Source organism: Panthera onca, chromosome B2 (genome assembly GCF_046562875.1).
Source record: "Panthera onca isolate mPanOnc1 chromosome B2, mPanOnc1 haplotype 2, whole genome shotgun sequence".
Classification (NCBI taxonomy): Eukaryota; Metazoa; Chordata; class Mammalia; order Carnivora; family Felidae; genus Panthera; species Panthera onca.
Window position 1 is genome coordinate 139,030,870 of NC_138343.1, and position 16,036 is coordinate 139,046,905.

The window sequence follows — 16,036 nt, forward strand, 5'->3', positions numbered from 1 at the left end:
AACACACAAAAAACAAATAATTCTATTGAAAAATGGAAAAATGTCTTTTTCCAAAGACAAGATACAGACGGCCAACAGACACATAAAAAGATGCTCAACATCACTAATCAGAGAAATGCAAATCAAAACCACAATGAGATATCACTTTATACCCATCAGAATGGCTAAAATAAAAACCACAAGAAATAACAAATGATGGCACGGTGGAGAAAAAGGGAATCCTTGTGCACTGTCGGTGGGAATGCAAATTGGCACAGCCACTGTGGAAAACAGTATGGAGGTTTCTCAAAAACTTAAAAATACAATTTCTATATGACCCAGTAATTCCACTACTGGGTATTCACCCCCCAAAAACTAAAACAGTATTTTGAAAAGACATATGCACCCCTATGTTTTCTGCAGCATTATTTACGATAGCCAAGATATGAAAGCAACCCGTGTCCATGGACAGATGAATGGATAAAGAAGATGTGGTGTATATATATACGATTGAGTATTATTCAGGCATCAAAAAGAATGAAATCTTGCCACCTGCAGCAACATAGATGGACCCAGATGATAGAATGTTAAGTAAAATAAGTCAAAGAAAAACAAATACCGTATGATTTCCCTCATTTCTGGAATTTAAGAAACAAAACAAATAGAAAAGAGGCAAATAGAAAAATTCTTGAATACAGAGAAATAACTACGGTTGCCAGAGGGGAGTTGGGTGGGGGAATGGGTGAAACAGACAAGGAGGATTAAGAGTAAACTTATCTTGAGGAGCGTGGAGAAACTAACGAACTGTTGATCATTATACTGTACACTTGAAACTAGCACAACACTGTGTTAATTATACTTCAGTAAAAAAAATTTGTGAAAAATAAACAGAAAAAGTTACAGAGGGAAATCTTGCTATACAATATCACAAAATTCTCTTCCTTAAGCCAAGAACAATGAACCCAATTTCACCCTTTTCTTGACTAGGGGGTCATTGTTGCCTGTAGAGTAATGGCGTCAGTGGTTATGATCCCTTACTACTGCGCTTTTTTTTCAGTTTTATGTTTGCTTTTTATAGCTTTTCTGCCACAGTAATAACTGTTACTTCTTGCTATTGTCAGTGGGTCTGCTTCTAGCATTGACCTACTTCTAGTTTGTAGTGGACTAGGAAGTCGCTTTGGTTGTAAGCCACCTTTTACTTATTTGTTGAGTTTTGATTAACTATGGCTGTAGCCATATCTTAAAGATAAATTACATGTGTGAAGTATGTAATCATGCCACGACAGAAAGTCAGGCCATCTTCCCTTTTTTTTTTTTTTTTATTTAAAAAAAAAATTTTTTTTTTAACGTTTATTTATTTTTGAGACAGAGAGAGACAGAGCATGAACGGGGGAGGGTCACAGAGAGAGGGAGACACAGGATCCGAAGCAGGCTCCAGGCTCTGAGCTGTCAGCAGAGAGCCCGATGCGGGGCTTGAACCCACGGACTGTGAGATCATGACCTGAGCCGAAGTCGGACGCTTAACCGACCGAGCCACCCAGGCGCCCCCCCTTTTGTAAAATTTGCTAGAGATGAAAGAATTTAAAATTTTACGGTCTCTGATGAAAAACAGCTCCTTTTGCCAGGATGACTACACTACAGATCCCTTTATAAGATGACAGAGAAGGGGAATAATTATAATAGCAACCATTTACTGGCTACTGGCAATATGCTAGGCTCTATATGCCCATCTCTTTACATAAATTTCTTACCATCCTTGTAATGATCACAAACAATAACTATTATCCTCATGCTGCAGATGAGAAAGCTGAAGCTAAAACAGGTTCACAACAGCAAGCTCAAGATCAGAAAGCTACTAAGTGCCTTATCTGAGATCTGACATCAGCCAATTTGTTTCTCAATTCTGTGAACTTTCCATCCTACCTATCAGGTAGAAACAATCACTGTTTACCTATTATAAAACCCAGAGGCAATACTAACAATAATGACTTCCTATCTCCAAAGTTCCACAAAATAAACACATAATGATTAAGAAGAATCCTAGAGCTTCTTATTCTGGCTAAGATGGAGAACAGAAGACCAGATAGTCTCTTCTGTCTTAAACAGATAAAAAATAGATAAAATAGACGAAACTACAGTTTTCAGACACTGGACAGCAGGAAAGCAGGAAATCCTGCAGATCCAAGAATCTCAAGGACTCTCACACAAAAGAAACACGAAGAAAAGGACACTAAGGTGCACCGTGATGAAACTGTTCAAAAGCAGTGAGAAATCTCAAAAGCAACCAGGGAAAAAAGGCAGAGGAGCAAAGATAAGAATGACAACAGATTTCTGGTCAGAAACAATGCAAGTGAGAAGACCGTGGGGCCACGTTTTTAGAGTGCTAAAAGAAAACAGTTGCCAGTATGTTTTTCAACAACAAAGGCAAAATAAAATACTTCTTCAGACATACAAACACGGAAAGTTCCACAAAACTTACAAAAAATGCTGAAGAAAGTCTTTCAGGTAGACAGAAAATAATACTAGGTGGACATACGGATGAGGAGCACTCAGAACAGTAACCATATGGGTAAATATGTAACAATTTTTCTTATTATAGCTGACCCTTTAACAACAGGGTCTGAACTGCACTGGTCCATGTATATGCGGATTTCTTACAGTACTATAAATGTATTTTCTCTTATGATTTTCTTAATATGATTAGGATAATAGGAATATGATATGATTTTCTTCTCTCTAGATTATTTTACTGTAATAAACAGCACATGTAACATACAAAGAATGTGTTAAGTGATTGTTTATGTTATTGGTAAGGCTTCTGGTTAATAGTAGGCTTTAGTTAAATTTCTGGGGAGTACAAAGTAATACGTGGATTTTCAACTGTGCAGAGGTCAGTGCCCCTAACCCCCACATTGTACAGAAGTCTACTGTATTGAAACCTCTTTAATATAGCATTGACTGTTAGAACAAAAAGAACATTATACGGTGAAGTTTACAGCATGGAGAAGCAAAACACAGGACGCCAACAGTACAAAGGCCTGGCAGGGAGAAACACATTATTCTAAGATTTGTATGCTATACATGAAGTGGTATTTTATTACTTGAAGGTGAACTGGGATATGTTAAAGATGTATACTATATACCTTCAATAAACTACTAAAAATAACAAAACAAAGAGTTGTAGATAAAAATTGCAGTAGGCCCAATACTGGCCCCACAAAATGCCCACATCCTAATCCCTGTGACTATGTTATTTTATATGGTAAAAGGACTTTGCAGATGTGATTACAGATCTCAGAATGGGGATATTATCCTAGATGATCTGGGTGGACCCAAAATAATCAATCACAAAAGACTTTAAAAGAGTGAGTCAGAAGGATCAAAGTCAATGATAGATGTGGAAGTGAGAGGTCCATGAGCTAATGAATGCAGGTGGCCTCCAGAAGCTGGAAAAGGCAAAAAAAAAAAAAATTCTTCCCTGAAGCCTCCAGAAAAGGAACACGGCCCTACTGACCTTCATTTCAACTTCTTATCCCCAGAACTCTAACAGAATAAATGTGTGTCATTTTAAGCTGTTGTGTTTGTGGGAATTTGTTACAGCAACAATAGAAAACCAGTACACAAATGGACATGGTCAGATTGGTGAGAAAAAAAGCAAGACCCAATTATATGCTGTCGATAAGAAATCGACTTTAAATATGAAGACATACAGGAAAGGATGAAATGGACATTAATCAAAAGAAAGCTGGCATGATTATGTTATTATCAAAGTAGATTTTAGAGGAAAGAATATCACCAAGGATCATGATGATCATTTCATAATGATAAAGGAGCCAATTTGTCATTAAGACCTAACAATCCTAAATGTTTATGCACCTAATAACAGTGTTTCAAAATAGATGAGAGCAAAACTGAGAGAACTGCAAGGACAGACGAACAAATCTGCACTTAAGAGATTTCAATACCCCTCTCTTAACAACAGAACAAATAGGAAATCTCTAAGAATATAAAAGGCTTGAATAACTCCAACTTGACCTTACTGAAATTTCCATAGCATCCAATAGAAGAATGTATATCCTTTACAGCAGAAGGCATATTCTGCATAAGGAACATTTACCAAGATAGATCATGTGTTACACCATTAAACAAGTATAAATTAATTTAAAATGATTTTAAGTCATGCAAAGTAAGTTTTCTTATCACAATGGAATTAAGTTAAAAATCAGTTAACAGAAAGAGATCTGGAAAACAAGCTAAATGATACACTTCTAAATACTCTAAGAAGTCAAATTAAGAAATTAAAAGGGAAACTGGAATTGAAGGTTTATCTGGAAATTCTCAACTTCTTTTAGAAATCTTTCTTTAGGTATAAAATCTCTAAAAAATTTTTTTTTAAGTAAATCAGTATTTTGAATAAATGAAAACGAAAACACAACACCTCAAAATTTGTAGGATTCTACTCAGGTTGTATTGAGAGGAAAATTATAGCACTTAACATCTATAAGAAAATAAGAAAGGCTTCAAAGAGAAAACCTCAGCTTCCACCTTAAAAAAATATAGAAAGAACAAATTAAACCTCAAGGAAACGGAAGAACATAAAGATTTCAGAGCAGAAATCAGTGAAATAGAAAACAGAACACAAGACAGAAAAATCAATATCAAAAGCTTTTTTTTGTTGTTGTTTTTTCAGAAGATCAATAAAGTTGACCAATATGTAGGGAGACAAAATACCAATATCCGGAATGAGAGAGACTTTATCACCACAGATTCAATGGATGGTTGGCTTACCATTAAAAAAAAAAAAAGATCAATATAATTCACTATATTAACTAAAAACAAAAAAAGCCATATGATTATCTCAATAAACTCAGAAAAAGTATTTTTGCAAATAAATTATTTAAAAAATATATATATTAAAAAAACAAACACCACAACCTCTCAGGTAGCTAGAACAGAAAGGATCTTCCTCAGGCTGAAAAAGGAGATCTAGGAAAAACCTACAACTGACATCATACGTACTGGCGGTAGTCTGAATGCTTTCCCTCAGATCAGGAATGGGCAAGGATGTTTAACTGTACTGGAGATTCTAGCCAAGACAAAAAGAAATAGCAGCAAACAGACTGAAGTGGAGGAGGTAAAATGGTTTTTATTATAGATGAAATGATAATACATGCAGAAAATCCTAAGAAATCTACAAAATAGCCACTAATAAGTGAGCACAGCAAGGCTGGAGGACACAAAGTCCACTCCCAAAACAAATGATATTTGTACATAGTAGCAACAAACAAATGGAAATTGAAATTAAAAACCAATACCAAGTATAATAGCATCAAAAAACAGGACATAGTTAGGGATAAATTTGACAAAAGATGTGTAAGACTTGAATACATAGAACTGTAAAACACTGCTGACAGAAATTAAAGAAAATCTAAATAAATGGGGAAATATACCATGTTTAAAGATTAGAAGCCTAGATCATTAAGATGCCAGTTCTCCTAAAAGTGATCTAGAGTTTTAATCAAGTTTAAAAAAAAAAAAAAAAAGAGGAAATTGATGATTTAATGTTAAAACTATATGGAAATGCAAAGAACGTAGAATAGCAAGAACAATTTTGGAAAAGGCAAGGTTGGAAGACTCAAATTACCTGCTCTCGAGTCTTACTATAGAACTACAGTAATCAATACAGGTTGGTATCCATGAAAAGAGAGATCTAGAACAATAGAAAAGAGCTGGAAGTCCAGGAACAGACCAGTGTACATAAGACCGGCTGAGTTTCGACAATATTACCAAGCCAATTCAATAAGAAAAACAATTTTCAACAAATGATGCAAAAAAATGAACTTCTACTCCCACCTCACACTACATACAAAAGGTAACCCAAAATGTATCATAAGCCTATGTGCAAAATCTAAAACTTTAAGACATCTAAAAGAAAACATGGAAATTCTTAGTTCTTGTTTTGGCCATTATCTTTAACATAAGATGCAAAAAGCATCAAACTCAAAAGGAAAAACAACTGATAAACTTTACTTTATTAAAACTAAATTTTACTCTTTGAAAGACACTGTTAAATGTCTAAGAAAATGAAAAGGTAAGTCACAGCTGAGGAGAAAGCATTACAAAACACGTAGCTGACAAAGAACTTGTATCTAAACTACATAAAGACCTCTTACAATGCAATAATATGAAGACAAAACAAAAAATGCTCAAAATATTTGCACGATTCCCCAAAAAGATATACAGATGGCAAATAAACACACGAAAATATGCCCAAAATTACTGATTAGGAAAATGCATATAAAAGCTACGTTAAGACACTGTAAGATACTGTTATACACTCGCTTGGATGGTTACAATTAAAAAGACCGACCACACCAAGTGTGAGAAGCATGTGAAGCCACGGGAACTCTCACGCACAGCCGGTGGGAATGATAAATGGTACAGCCACTTTGTAAGACAGTTTGGTAGTTTCACAAGAAGTTTAACATACACCTGCCATAAGACTCGGACATTCCACCTCCAGCTCTTTACTCAAGAGAAATCAAAGTATGTACTCACACAAAGACTTGCATGTGAGTGCTGATGATTGCTTTATACGTAATTGCCAAAAAATAAAAACAACTCCAAGTCCACCAACTGGTGAATGGATTTATAAATTTGGTATATCCATACAGTGGAGTACTAACTAGTCAGCAATAAAAAAAAATTAAACTACTGCTAAATACTGCAACATGGATTAATCTCAAAATACTCATGCTCAGTAAAAGACATCAGACAAAAAAAAAAAAAAAAAAAACAACACATACTGTATGATTTCATTTATATAACATTCTGAAAAATGGAAATTCCCTATATTGACAAAGCAGATCAGTGGTTGCCCTAAGACAGGGAAAGGGAAGAGGGAGGGCTGGATTATAAAGGAAAATGAGGAATCTTGAAGGTGATGAGTGTTCATTTTCTTGATTACGGTAATGGTTTCATGAGATTATGTATTTGTCGAAACTCAGTAATCTGTACACTTTTAACAACATGTGCAGTTTACTGAACATTAATAACTCAATAAAGCTGTAGAACAAAGTATTCAGTGCAGTAAACCCTCCATATTGTTATTAATATACAAAATCCTTAAAACAAAAAATGAAGAACCCAGATTATTTACTTCAAGGAGAACATGTTATTTGTGACGTTATCTCCAATTCAGAAACGGGGGAAGATTTCAAGTTCTTTGAGGTATTAAAAAAATCTCACTCCCCTCCAAAGCAGAGACAATTGGCTCAGCCACAGAAATGTAACAATAACTAAAAAATAATAAAGACCTCGCCCCCCCCCCCCCCCCAATGCATAATCACAAGAGAATGCTACAATATTAAGAGAAAGAAACCCTGAATGTCCAATGCTGGTTCAAGGAGGTGGGACAAAGCTCCAACATTCCCACAGCACTAGGGATTTATTTTCCAGTGATCCAAAGGAATAACCTTTCTCCTCTACCTCTTTCCAGATTAGCAGTCTCATGATCAATCTTTAATTAATAGAAATGCCCAAGGCACAGGGATAATTTAATTGATTACTTATATCGAAAAATATATTGCATGGTTAACTAAGTATGAGGCATTCATTTAATCCTCATTACTATCCTACAAGCAAACTGAGGCCTTGAGACATAGTTACCTGCCCAAAGTCATACACCCAGTAAATGGTAGAGCCTGAAGTCAAACCCAATCTGATGCTGCAGTCTGTGTTCTTTAAACACAAAGCTATATTATAGTACTTTCACATATCAGACATGTTTTTTACCTTACAACATGCTGACGGTGAAACCTGTATGTTAGTACTGTGTTAGTAACTGTGTTAGTAACATACTACTGTATTTAGTAAGATCCTAAGATGCCTCATATATTAAGATATAAGATGCCTTATAAGTAAGATGCCTTATATAGTGAGATATAAGATGCCTTATAAGATCCTAAGATGATATTGTAAGAATTGGATCAAGACACAAATGACATACTTTCAGCTAGAAGACATTTTATAAATTATTACAATTTCTTTAAAAAGTAATTCTATTAGCTCAGAAAGCACTAAAATGGAATCCTTTAAATAGATCACACCTTCTGCCTTTATTCATTTTCATGATTAATTTAGTACCTCTAAATGACAGTGGTTTTACATATTGAAACGTTCTTTACAGGAAAAAGAAATCTATGTGATATTTTAGTACCCAACATTTCTTTTTAAGGCAAATTCTTTTCCTGCATATAAGACACTAAGAATTAACTTTGCTTCTTCTACAGAAACAGGTAAGAAGACAAATACACATTTCTTGCAGAGTAATTTACCTTGAAACAAATCTTTGTATTCAGAAAAAAGGTCACAAAACTTTTTAAATAACCAACGCCACACAATTATTCATTCTCGCGATTAAATGATCTCACCGTCGTGAGATGAGCCCTGGGTCTGGCTCTGTGCTGACAGTGTAGCAGCGCCTGCTTCAGATTCTCTCTGCCCCTCCCCCGTTCATGGGCACACGCACGCACGCCCTCTCTCTCAAAATAAATAAAAAATTTTAAAAATGACACATTTAGTTGGCTGATTAAGATAGACACATAAAGTCAACCTTTTATTTTCCCATTTAAGACATTATTGAACACCTGCTATACTCCAGGCACTGTTGCATGTGGTAGAGATACAGCACGGAAGGGAACACACAAAAATCTCTATGCTCTTTGCACTACATTCCAGTACATTCCAGGCGGGGGGGGGGGGTTAGATAACAAATAAGAACATACAGAAAATGTATCCGATGATGATCAATCCAACGAGATAAATAAAACAAGGCAGGGGTTAGGAGTGCAGGGGCTGGGGCAGGCATTTGAAGAGAAGGGTGTAGTTGTCTTTTAAACAGCCCCTCTTCGCACATCTTTTGTTGGGATCAGAGAGGAGAGTGTGCAAATTAAGGTGGGGATGAACAGAAATTTGATTCACCCCCTTGCCTTATGAGAAAGAATTGCACATAACAGATGGGAAGACTGAGGGTTAGGAAGTCTCTTCAAGGGCAATAAAGTCAGAAGAGTATTCTTATGTCCAGAAAGGGCTAGATGAAAAAATCTGAGGGGCACCTGGGTGGCTACCGACTCTTCATTTCAGCTCGGGTCATGAGCTCAGTTTGTGAGTTCAAGCCCCACGTCAGGCTCCACACTGACAGCCGGGACCCTGCTTGGGATTCTCTCTCTCCCTCTCTCTGCCCCTCTCCTGCTCATGCTTTCTCTCTCTCTCTCTCTCTCTCTCTCTCTCTCTCTGTCAAAATAAATACATAAAACTTAAAAAGAAAAAACCTGAAGGGAATGACATAGTGTGCTTCAGCTTCTTTTTATTATCTCATGATCTCACTGAAAATAAAATATTCCCACTTTCACTTCTGAGATGCAGACAGTTCTTGAAAGAAAGTAATTCAAAGCAAAAAATCAGTATTAAATTCCATATTTGATCAAGGAATATGCACCATATGGCAATCCCAAAATAAAGTTATAAATCGAAAACCAATTCTGTCAAAAGTATAAAAATTAGATAAAACTAAATTTTATATAACTTTTTAAAGCAAAAACTAGATGTAGCCAAATAAAATCTGATAAATAAAAACTCCTTTAAAAAAAAAAAAAAAAAAAAAACAAACCCATCGCATGCACACAAAGCCCTAGATTTTCAAACAAACTTCCTCAAACTGTTCTGGCAGAAATTAAACATTTTTCAATTGTTGCATACACAAGCATTAGGACGTACCAATTGTAAACCAATTTGTCTCTTGTATGATAGTAATAACGCAGATAACTTTATTTTTCAGTTACACTCAATAAATTGCTACTTATCTAAGCCAAAGACTAAGGGCTCTTCTAAACTTTTAGAATTACAGAGGAATCAAAGTTCCTTAAGCCATTAAGTGCCCCCTGTGAAGAATTCCCTTTACAATATCCCTGATATATGGGTTCCACTCTTTGCTACCACTTAAAAAAATGTAAGTCCCACCTTATTTTAAATCCACATCTGCCTCCCTCAATTCTTACCTATTTGTAGGATTTTTTTTTTTCTAGAAATCAAAATAAGCGATCTTCTTCACTGCCACCTTTCACAGGCAGCTCTGAATCCCCTCACTCAAAGATCCTCTCCTCGGAAACATGCCCAACTGCTTCAAGTATTTCTCATATAACAGCACCTATTGTTTCATTTCATTCAAACCTCATCTTAATTCTACGTGCACAGTGGTACCACTTCACTTCTTTGCCTAAGAAATTCTTAAGAAATGCCTAAGCTTGACAATTAGTCTCCTTTAAAAGAAACCTCGGTTTTCTCCATCTTTTGCTTATAGAAAGGATTTTCTGAATCTAAATGAAGTTCTCAGAAGTCATGCCAATAGCGGGGTCATTACTGGCGTTAATTATTTTCCTTAGTTTTGAAGGAATGGGCCAGAACATACATGGCTATTAGATTAAAAAAACAGATCACACAAAACTAGGTTAACATTAATACATAAAGCAGGTTTATTCAAATAGTGGTCAACAGACCATGTGGGGATGCTTGTTAGAAATGCAATTCCTGGACTTCTCCAGACCATAGAATCAGAATCTCTGGAAAAGGATCTGGAGATCCACAGTTTGAGGAGCAACCTACACAATCTTTGGATATACTGAGGTTAAAGAATCATGGACTGAAGATTTCAATTGGGTTTTTACCTCCTAGAAAAGGCATTTTAAGTATCTCACCTGTAATCCAGGAATAAATCGACTATCCTTTTCAACCACCAGAAGTTCAGTAACATTGGCATTGAGAATGGATCTTGTGATTCCCCCTGGCCCAGGGCCCACTTCATAAACATAAGCATTTGTCAGATCACCAGCTTTCCTTACAATTTTATCTAGGAGAGAAAAAAAAAGTTGTAATTATCTGGACAAATTTCAATGTATAGAAGTTAACAAAAAAATAATCTCCACAAATTCTTATCAACCATGACTCAACTAATCCTTTACACCATATTTATTTAGTTATTTAACTCTTAGCCTAAAGCAATAAACATGTAGTGGCCATCCAATATTCTACCACATTATAGTTGAACTGTATCAGTCCCTTAGGAAAAACGGGATTATGACAAAACTTCCTAACTTAAATGTAGTTAAACACTGTATTTTCTATCCATTCCTCTGCCAAACCAATCAATTCCTAACAACTGACCAGCTACACCATCTCTCTACACTTGCCAGGTACTGAATATTTGAATAAGACCAGTTTCACATTCAGAATTTCTACTGCTCCCAGTTATAAATTCAAAAGCAAAAAGTAGGGGCGCCTGAGTGGCGCAGTCGGTTAAGCGTCCGACTTCAACCAGGTCACGATCTCGCGGTCCGTGAGTTCGAGCCCCGCGTCAGGCTCTGGGCTGATGGCTCGGAGCCTGGAGCCTGTTTCCGATTCTGTGTCTCCCTCTCTCTCTGCCCCTCCCCCGTTCATGCTCTGTCTCTCTCTGTCCCAAAAATAAAAAAAAAAATAAAAAAAAAAAAAAGCAAAAAGTAATGGCAGTCTCCTTTTTACTTATAGACATATAGCTGGTCAACATGGCCATAGCAACAAGTTCCTAGATCATAGGATTAGCAGAAATTTACAGATTCTTGGTCACTTTTCTGGAAAAAGCTAAACTTATACCTGGAAGTTTTTTAAACTTTGCAAATATGCAAATTGATATGGAAAAGTTAATGTTTTGAATTAATCAGCCTCTTTAAGTAAGCAGATATTAAGAAATCATGAAAAGGATTGTGGCAATCGATCATCACTTCTGGAATAACATACAATGGGCTGGTCTTACTGACGGAGATAATAAAATCCAAGTAACTGGGGCTCCTGGGACAGTGGGAATTTAGCCACTGAAAACACACCAGCACTTCTCTGCAGTGTTCGCTGGGATTGTACAGTCCCATTTTTGTAGGCTTAAACGCAGTAATAGTCTTTCAACCATCCAAAAATAGTTTGCCTTCTGACTGGCTGGGAGGGAATTAGTACACGTCCCCATCCATTTGTTTTAGGTGGTTTACAAGCTTTCTCCCACGCATCTCAACAATCCTTCCAACACATTAAGAACTACTATCCCAATTTAACTTTTCATTTGTTTCATTTGGGCAAGGTCATGTAGAAAGCAAATGGGAGAGAAGGGACTCCAGCTCAGGTGTAAATTCTAAAGCAATCCTTCCTCCATTACAGACCAACGCCCTTCAGAGGGTACAGGGATGATTATTATCCCTTTCAGAAGGAAAAGGCGTAATGAATTCAATATTCTCATTTTTTTTTAATGGAGAGCTAGGATGGTAGGCAGGTCAGGGGCTCTGCCCTCAAACTTTTCAGGCACATTCAAATACAAATGAGTATCAAAGAGGCACTGTCAGTTCACCAAGCATCTGCTCCCACCAGAGCTTCCCACCGCAGACAGGTACTTTAATCTCTTACTCTGGTTCCCAGAGAAGAGGGAATAGTACCTAGATTCCAGAATTTATCCCCGGGGAGAACAAAGACTCACATGAGATACTATAAATGAAGAATTTTTTTTATATTAAAAATATAAGATCCGGGCACCTGGGTGGCTTGGTTGGTTAAGTTTCGGACTCTTGATTTTGGCTCAGGTCATGATCTCATAGTCGAGGGATGGGGAGCCCTGAGTCTGGCTGAGCATGGAGCCTGCTTGGGATTCTCTCTCCCTCTTCCCTGCTCATGCTCTCTCAAACATTTAAAAACATACATACAAAGATCTCTATTTTCAGCCTTGAGAATGGTGCTTTATGTCTATCATATGTGACTAACAACTAGCAATGCTGGCTCTGGTCATTTCTAGGACTAAAGAATTTTAGAAGCAGATAACCCTTTATCGCTCTGGAAGGAGGGGCCCTCCTCCAATTAACATAGGAGAACCTGAAGCTTAGTTTCTACTGGCAGAATAAAGACTCCACATCCCGTTATTGTGCTTTGTAAACTCTACTTCCTTTAATTGAAAATGAACTTCTTGAGTAGGATTCGTTGATCTTTTTAGCTCCTAAAGGGGGCCAAATGGAATATCAGTATCTCAAATACTCTACTGCAACAGTGAATTAGTGGACACATTTGTAAGACAGGTTAGTCTTGCAACCTCACCTTTTAGAAGTATCACTAAGACACAGGAGCGGTGGTTAAACGCATGCATACGTTTGTCACCAGACTCTGCACTTCAAACGAGTTCATTCGATGGCACGTGAATTTTACCTCACAAAAAGCGACTTAAAATCAGGGACGGGAACAGTGTAAACCTACTAAAAAACGTAAGCCCCTTGCGGAAAGACGTTGCCTTGTTCACTCCCAAATTGCACCTCCAGCACTAGCACAAAGTAGTCTGTTTGACGTGTATTTTACTGAATATTTGCGCCCCGCGGGTTTTGCATTCAACAAGTAAGCGTTTAACTAAGTAATCCCATGAGCGACCCACTTTCCGACGTGTTCTCGAAGAACTCCCCGCACTAATTCAAATTCTAACTTCGGACTGCATGAAAATCAAACCTAGTGTTAATGCAGCAAGACTCGCATTTCCACAACCGCCTAACACGATACGCGACCCCTGCCTCCCCCAGGGTTTGCTCGGCGTCTGTACCACCTGCTTCCCCTGGCCCACGGCAACCCCCCGGCCACGCCATTCCGCGAGCAAACAACGCATTCCACGCGTCTCCTGGGCGGGGCTCCGGAGTTCTTTAGCACAGAGCGGTAGAAGGACCTGACCTAAGGCCCGCTGCACACTGCCTGACCCCAGATACCCGCCCGCAGGATCCGCGCGCAGACCCCCGGCCCGTGTCCCCCAGGGATGCGGGGAAGACAGCCGGGGAGCACTGAGAAGACAGCCACCTGTCAGCCTCAAGTCCAGGAGAAAATTCTGGGATAGCTGCTTCACCGCTTGCAGCCTGAACAACTTAATGATTTCTCGAATCGTGGGCAACGGCGGAAGGCGGAAAGTGCTCAGCGTCCCAGAAGCAGCCATAAGGCCCCGCGAAACCACCCAAGCCGCTTGGCTAGTTTTTTCACGCTGTTCTTAAATCGTCGGGGAAGGGAGAGGGAGGTGGCGGGAGTCTGGGAGCGTTAAGGCCCGCCTCCGAGCCCGCCTCCCAGCCCACCTCATTGGTCGGATGTGCCTCGCCGGAAGCGAAGAGGGCAGACAGGAAATCCGGGTGCACCCAGAGCTCCGGCTCCGCGTCTAGCTAAGCGCGGTGCAGGCTGGGTGTGCGCTACTTTTCCCTCGGCGGGCGGGGCCTCTCCCGGGTGGGAGGTGGCCAGAGCGGCCCGCGGAGGCGGGGCGAGGCGGGGCCTGGACTGGAAAGCGCAGGCGCGGATATGAGGATGGGTGGAGCCCCGCACACGCCGTGGTGAATTCTGGAGGGTGGGCGTGCCTACTTTCTCTGTGGGTAATTGTGGGAAAGCCAGTGATTAGAGGCAAAGCTATTGGTGGCTAACAATTCTCTTTTATGGTGGGTGGTTTTAGAACCTTAGCACTGCAGGTGCCGGATGGCAGGTTTCTAACTTCTCTCAGCCTTAGTTTTTTCATCTGTGAAATGGATAATATCTGCTTAAAATTGCAAGCACTAAATGAGAAAGTTGCCCTGTGTGCAGATTCAGAACATAGTGCAATGCATGGCATACGGTAAGCCCGCAATCCATGGTGGTCGTTACTACTGTAATGATGTAGCAGATGAAGGCGACCCAGAAAGTTAAAGGGTTTGAACACAGTACAAAAGTGAGAAGGCTAGAAGTAGAATCCAATTCTTCTGACCCTTCTAAACATATTCTGTCAAGGAGGAAAGCCGCCTTGTTGAGAGTTTAGGAAGTCATGTATATTGAATATCGGTTTTTGAGCCTTTCGCTAACAGTCTTACATTACTAGTCTCAGGTCAGAGAGGAGGAAACAAAAACGTAGGTGATATAAATTAATTGATATTCACAAAGCTAGAAAATTGTGGAACCCAGATCCAGTCTAAGTTTCTGGACATGTATGGTGGCGGTTCTTTCTAGTCCTCTGCCTTTGCATTGACTACCAGTTGCCACTCCTTGTTTACTTTCCCAGAGCTTTCTTATTGCCCCTCCATGCTCCAAGTATTGCAGTCTCTTGCATAACCGGAAAGGTAAGGATGAAAAGGAAGGGAAATAAACGTGACAATACTAATAATAGCTAACATTCCCTGAGGTTTTCCAAAAATACCACGCTTCACAGCTGGGTGCTTTACAACTATTATCCCATTAATTGTTACAAAAGATAAAGGCTTAGAGAGGTTCAGCAATTTTTTTTCCTAGGCTGCATAGCTAATAAGTAGTGGAATCAGGATTTGAATCCACAAGTCTGTGTCCAGAGCCTGCTTTTTAAGCAGTGTAGTCAAGGTAGAGAGATCATTTGACTTGCCTTGAATGGTTACATCTAAGTACAAAGACTCAAATCTGAGTTTTGTCTTTCTATTATAACAGAAAAAACAACAAAGCAAAGAAAGACTGAAATCTCTCTGCTAGATAAGAGAATTTAGCTTTTCTGACCCTGGTTTTGCAAACTGCTGCATTGACCACAGTAAATCATAACATTTTTTTTTTTTTTAAGTTTTCAGAGAAGTAAGCTGAAAATCAAGCTAATGGAAAACCAAATAACTGGGGAGATGATATGAGTGAAATCAAATGAATGGAATTTCCATTGAAGTCTCAATAGAAAACCCAAACAACTACCTTCTGTTACAGCAATATTAAAAAGAACTGTGAGATAATCTGCCATACCTCCTAGCTTTAGAAAATTGGGAGGTGACTCTCAAAGAGATAAGGCAGTTTGCCCAAGGCAGCATAGAAATGTAGTTTGGAAGCCTAAACTCTTGATTCAGTGTCTTTATTTTCCACAACATACCATACCTGGGAAGACATTCGTTCACGGTTACATTAATTATTTCATTTAGTCCTCAGAGTGTTCCTATGTGAATGAAATTATTATCCTTATTTTACTGTTAAGGAGTCATTTGACTTACCCAGGATCACACAGCAA

The 16,036-nt window shown here is 38.5% G+C and overlaps 1 protein-coding gene across 3 annotated transcripts in view; it reads right to left on the reverse strand.

Moving 5' to 3' along the window:
* TFB1M (transcription factor B1, mitochondrial) overlaps positions 1 to 16,036 on the reverse strand; it is a 79,688-nt gene that overhangs the window by 50,909 nt on the left and 12,743 nt on the right. Inside the window, exons 1-2 of one of the 3 annotated variants that reach the window (XM_060616984.3) lie at positions 13,876 to 14,111; positions 10,734 to 10,885 (exon numbers count right to left, since the gene is read on the reverse strand). In XM_060616984.3, the coding sequence (XP_060472967.1) occupies positions 10,734 to 10,885; positions 13,876 to 14,008 (285 nt within the window). In that variant the 5' untranslated portion in view covers positions 14,009 to 14,111. Of the gene's footprint in view, positions 1 to 10,733; positions 10,886 to 13,137; positions 13,245 to 13,875; positions 14,112 to 16,036 lie in introns of those variants that run through there. The other 2 variants (XM_060616985.3, XM_060616987.3) reach the window with 2 other exon arrangements.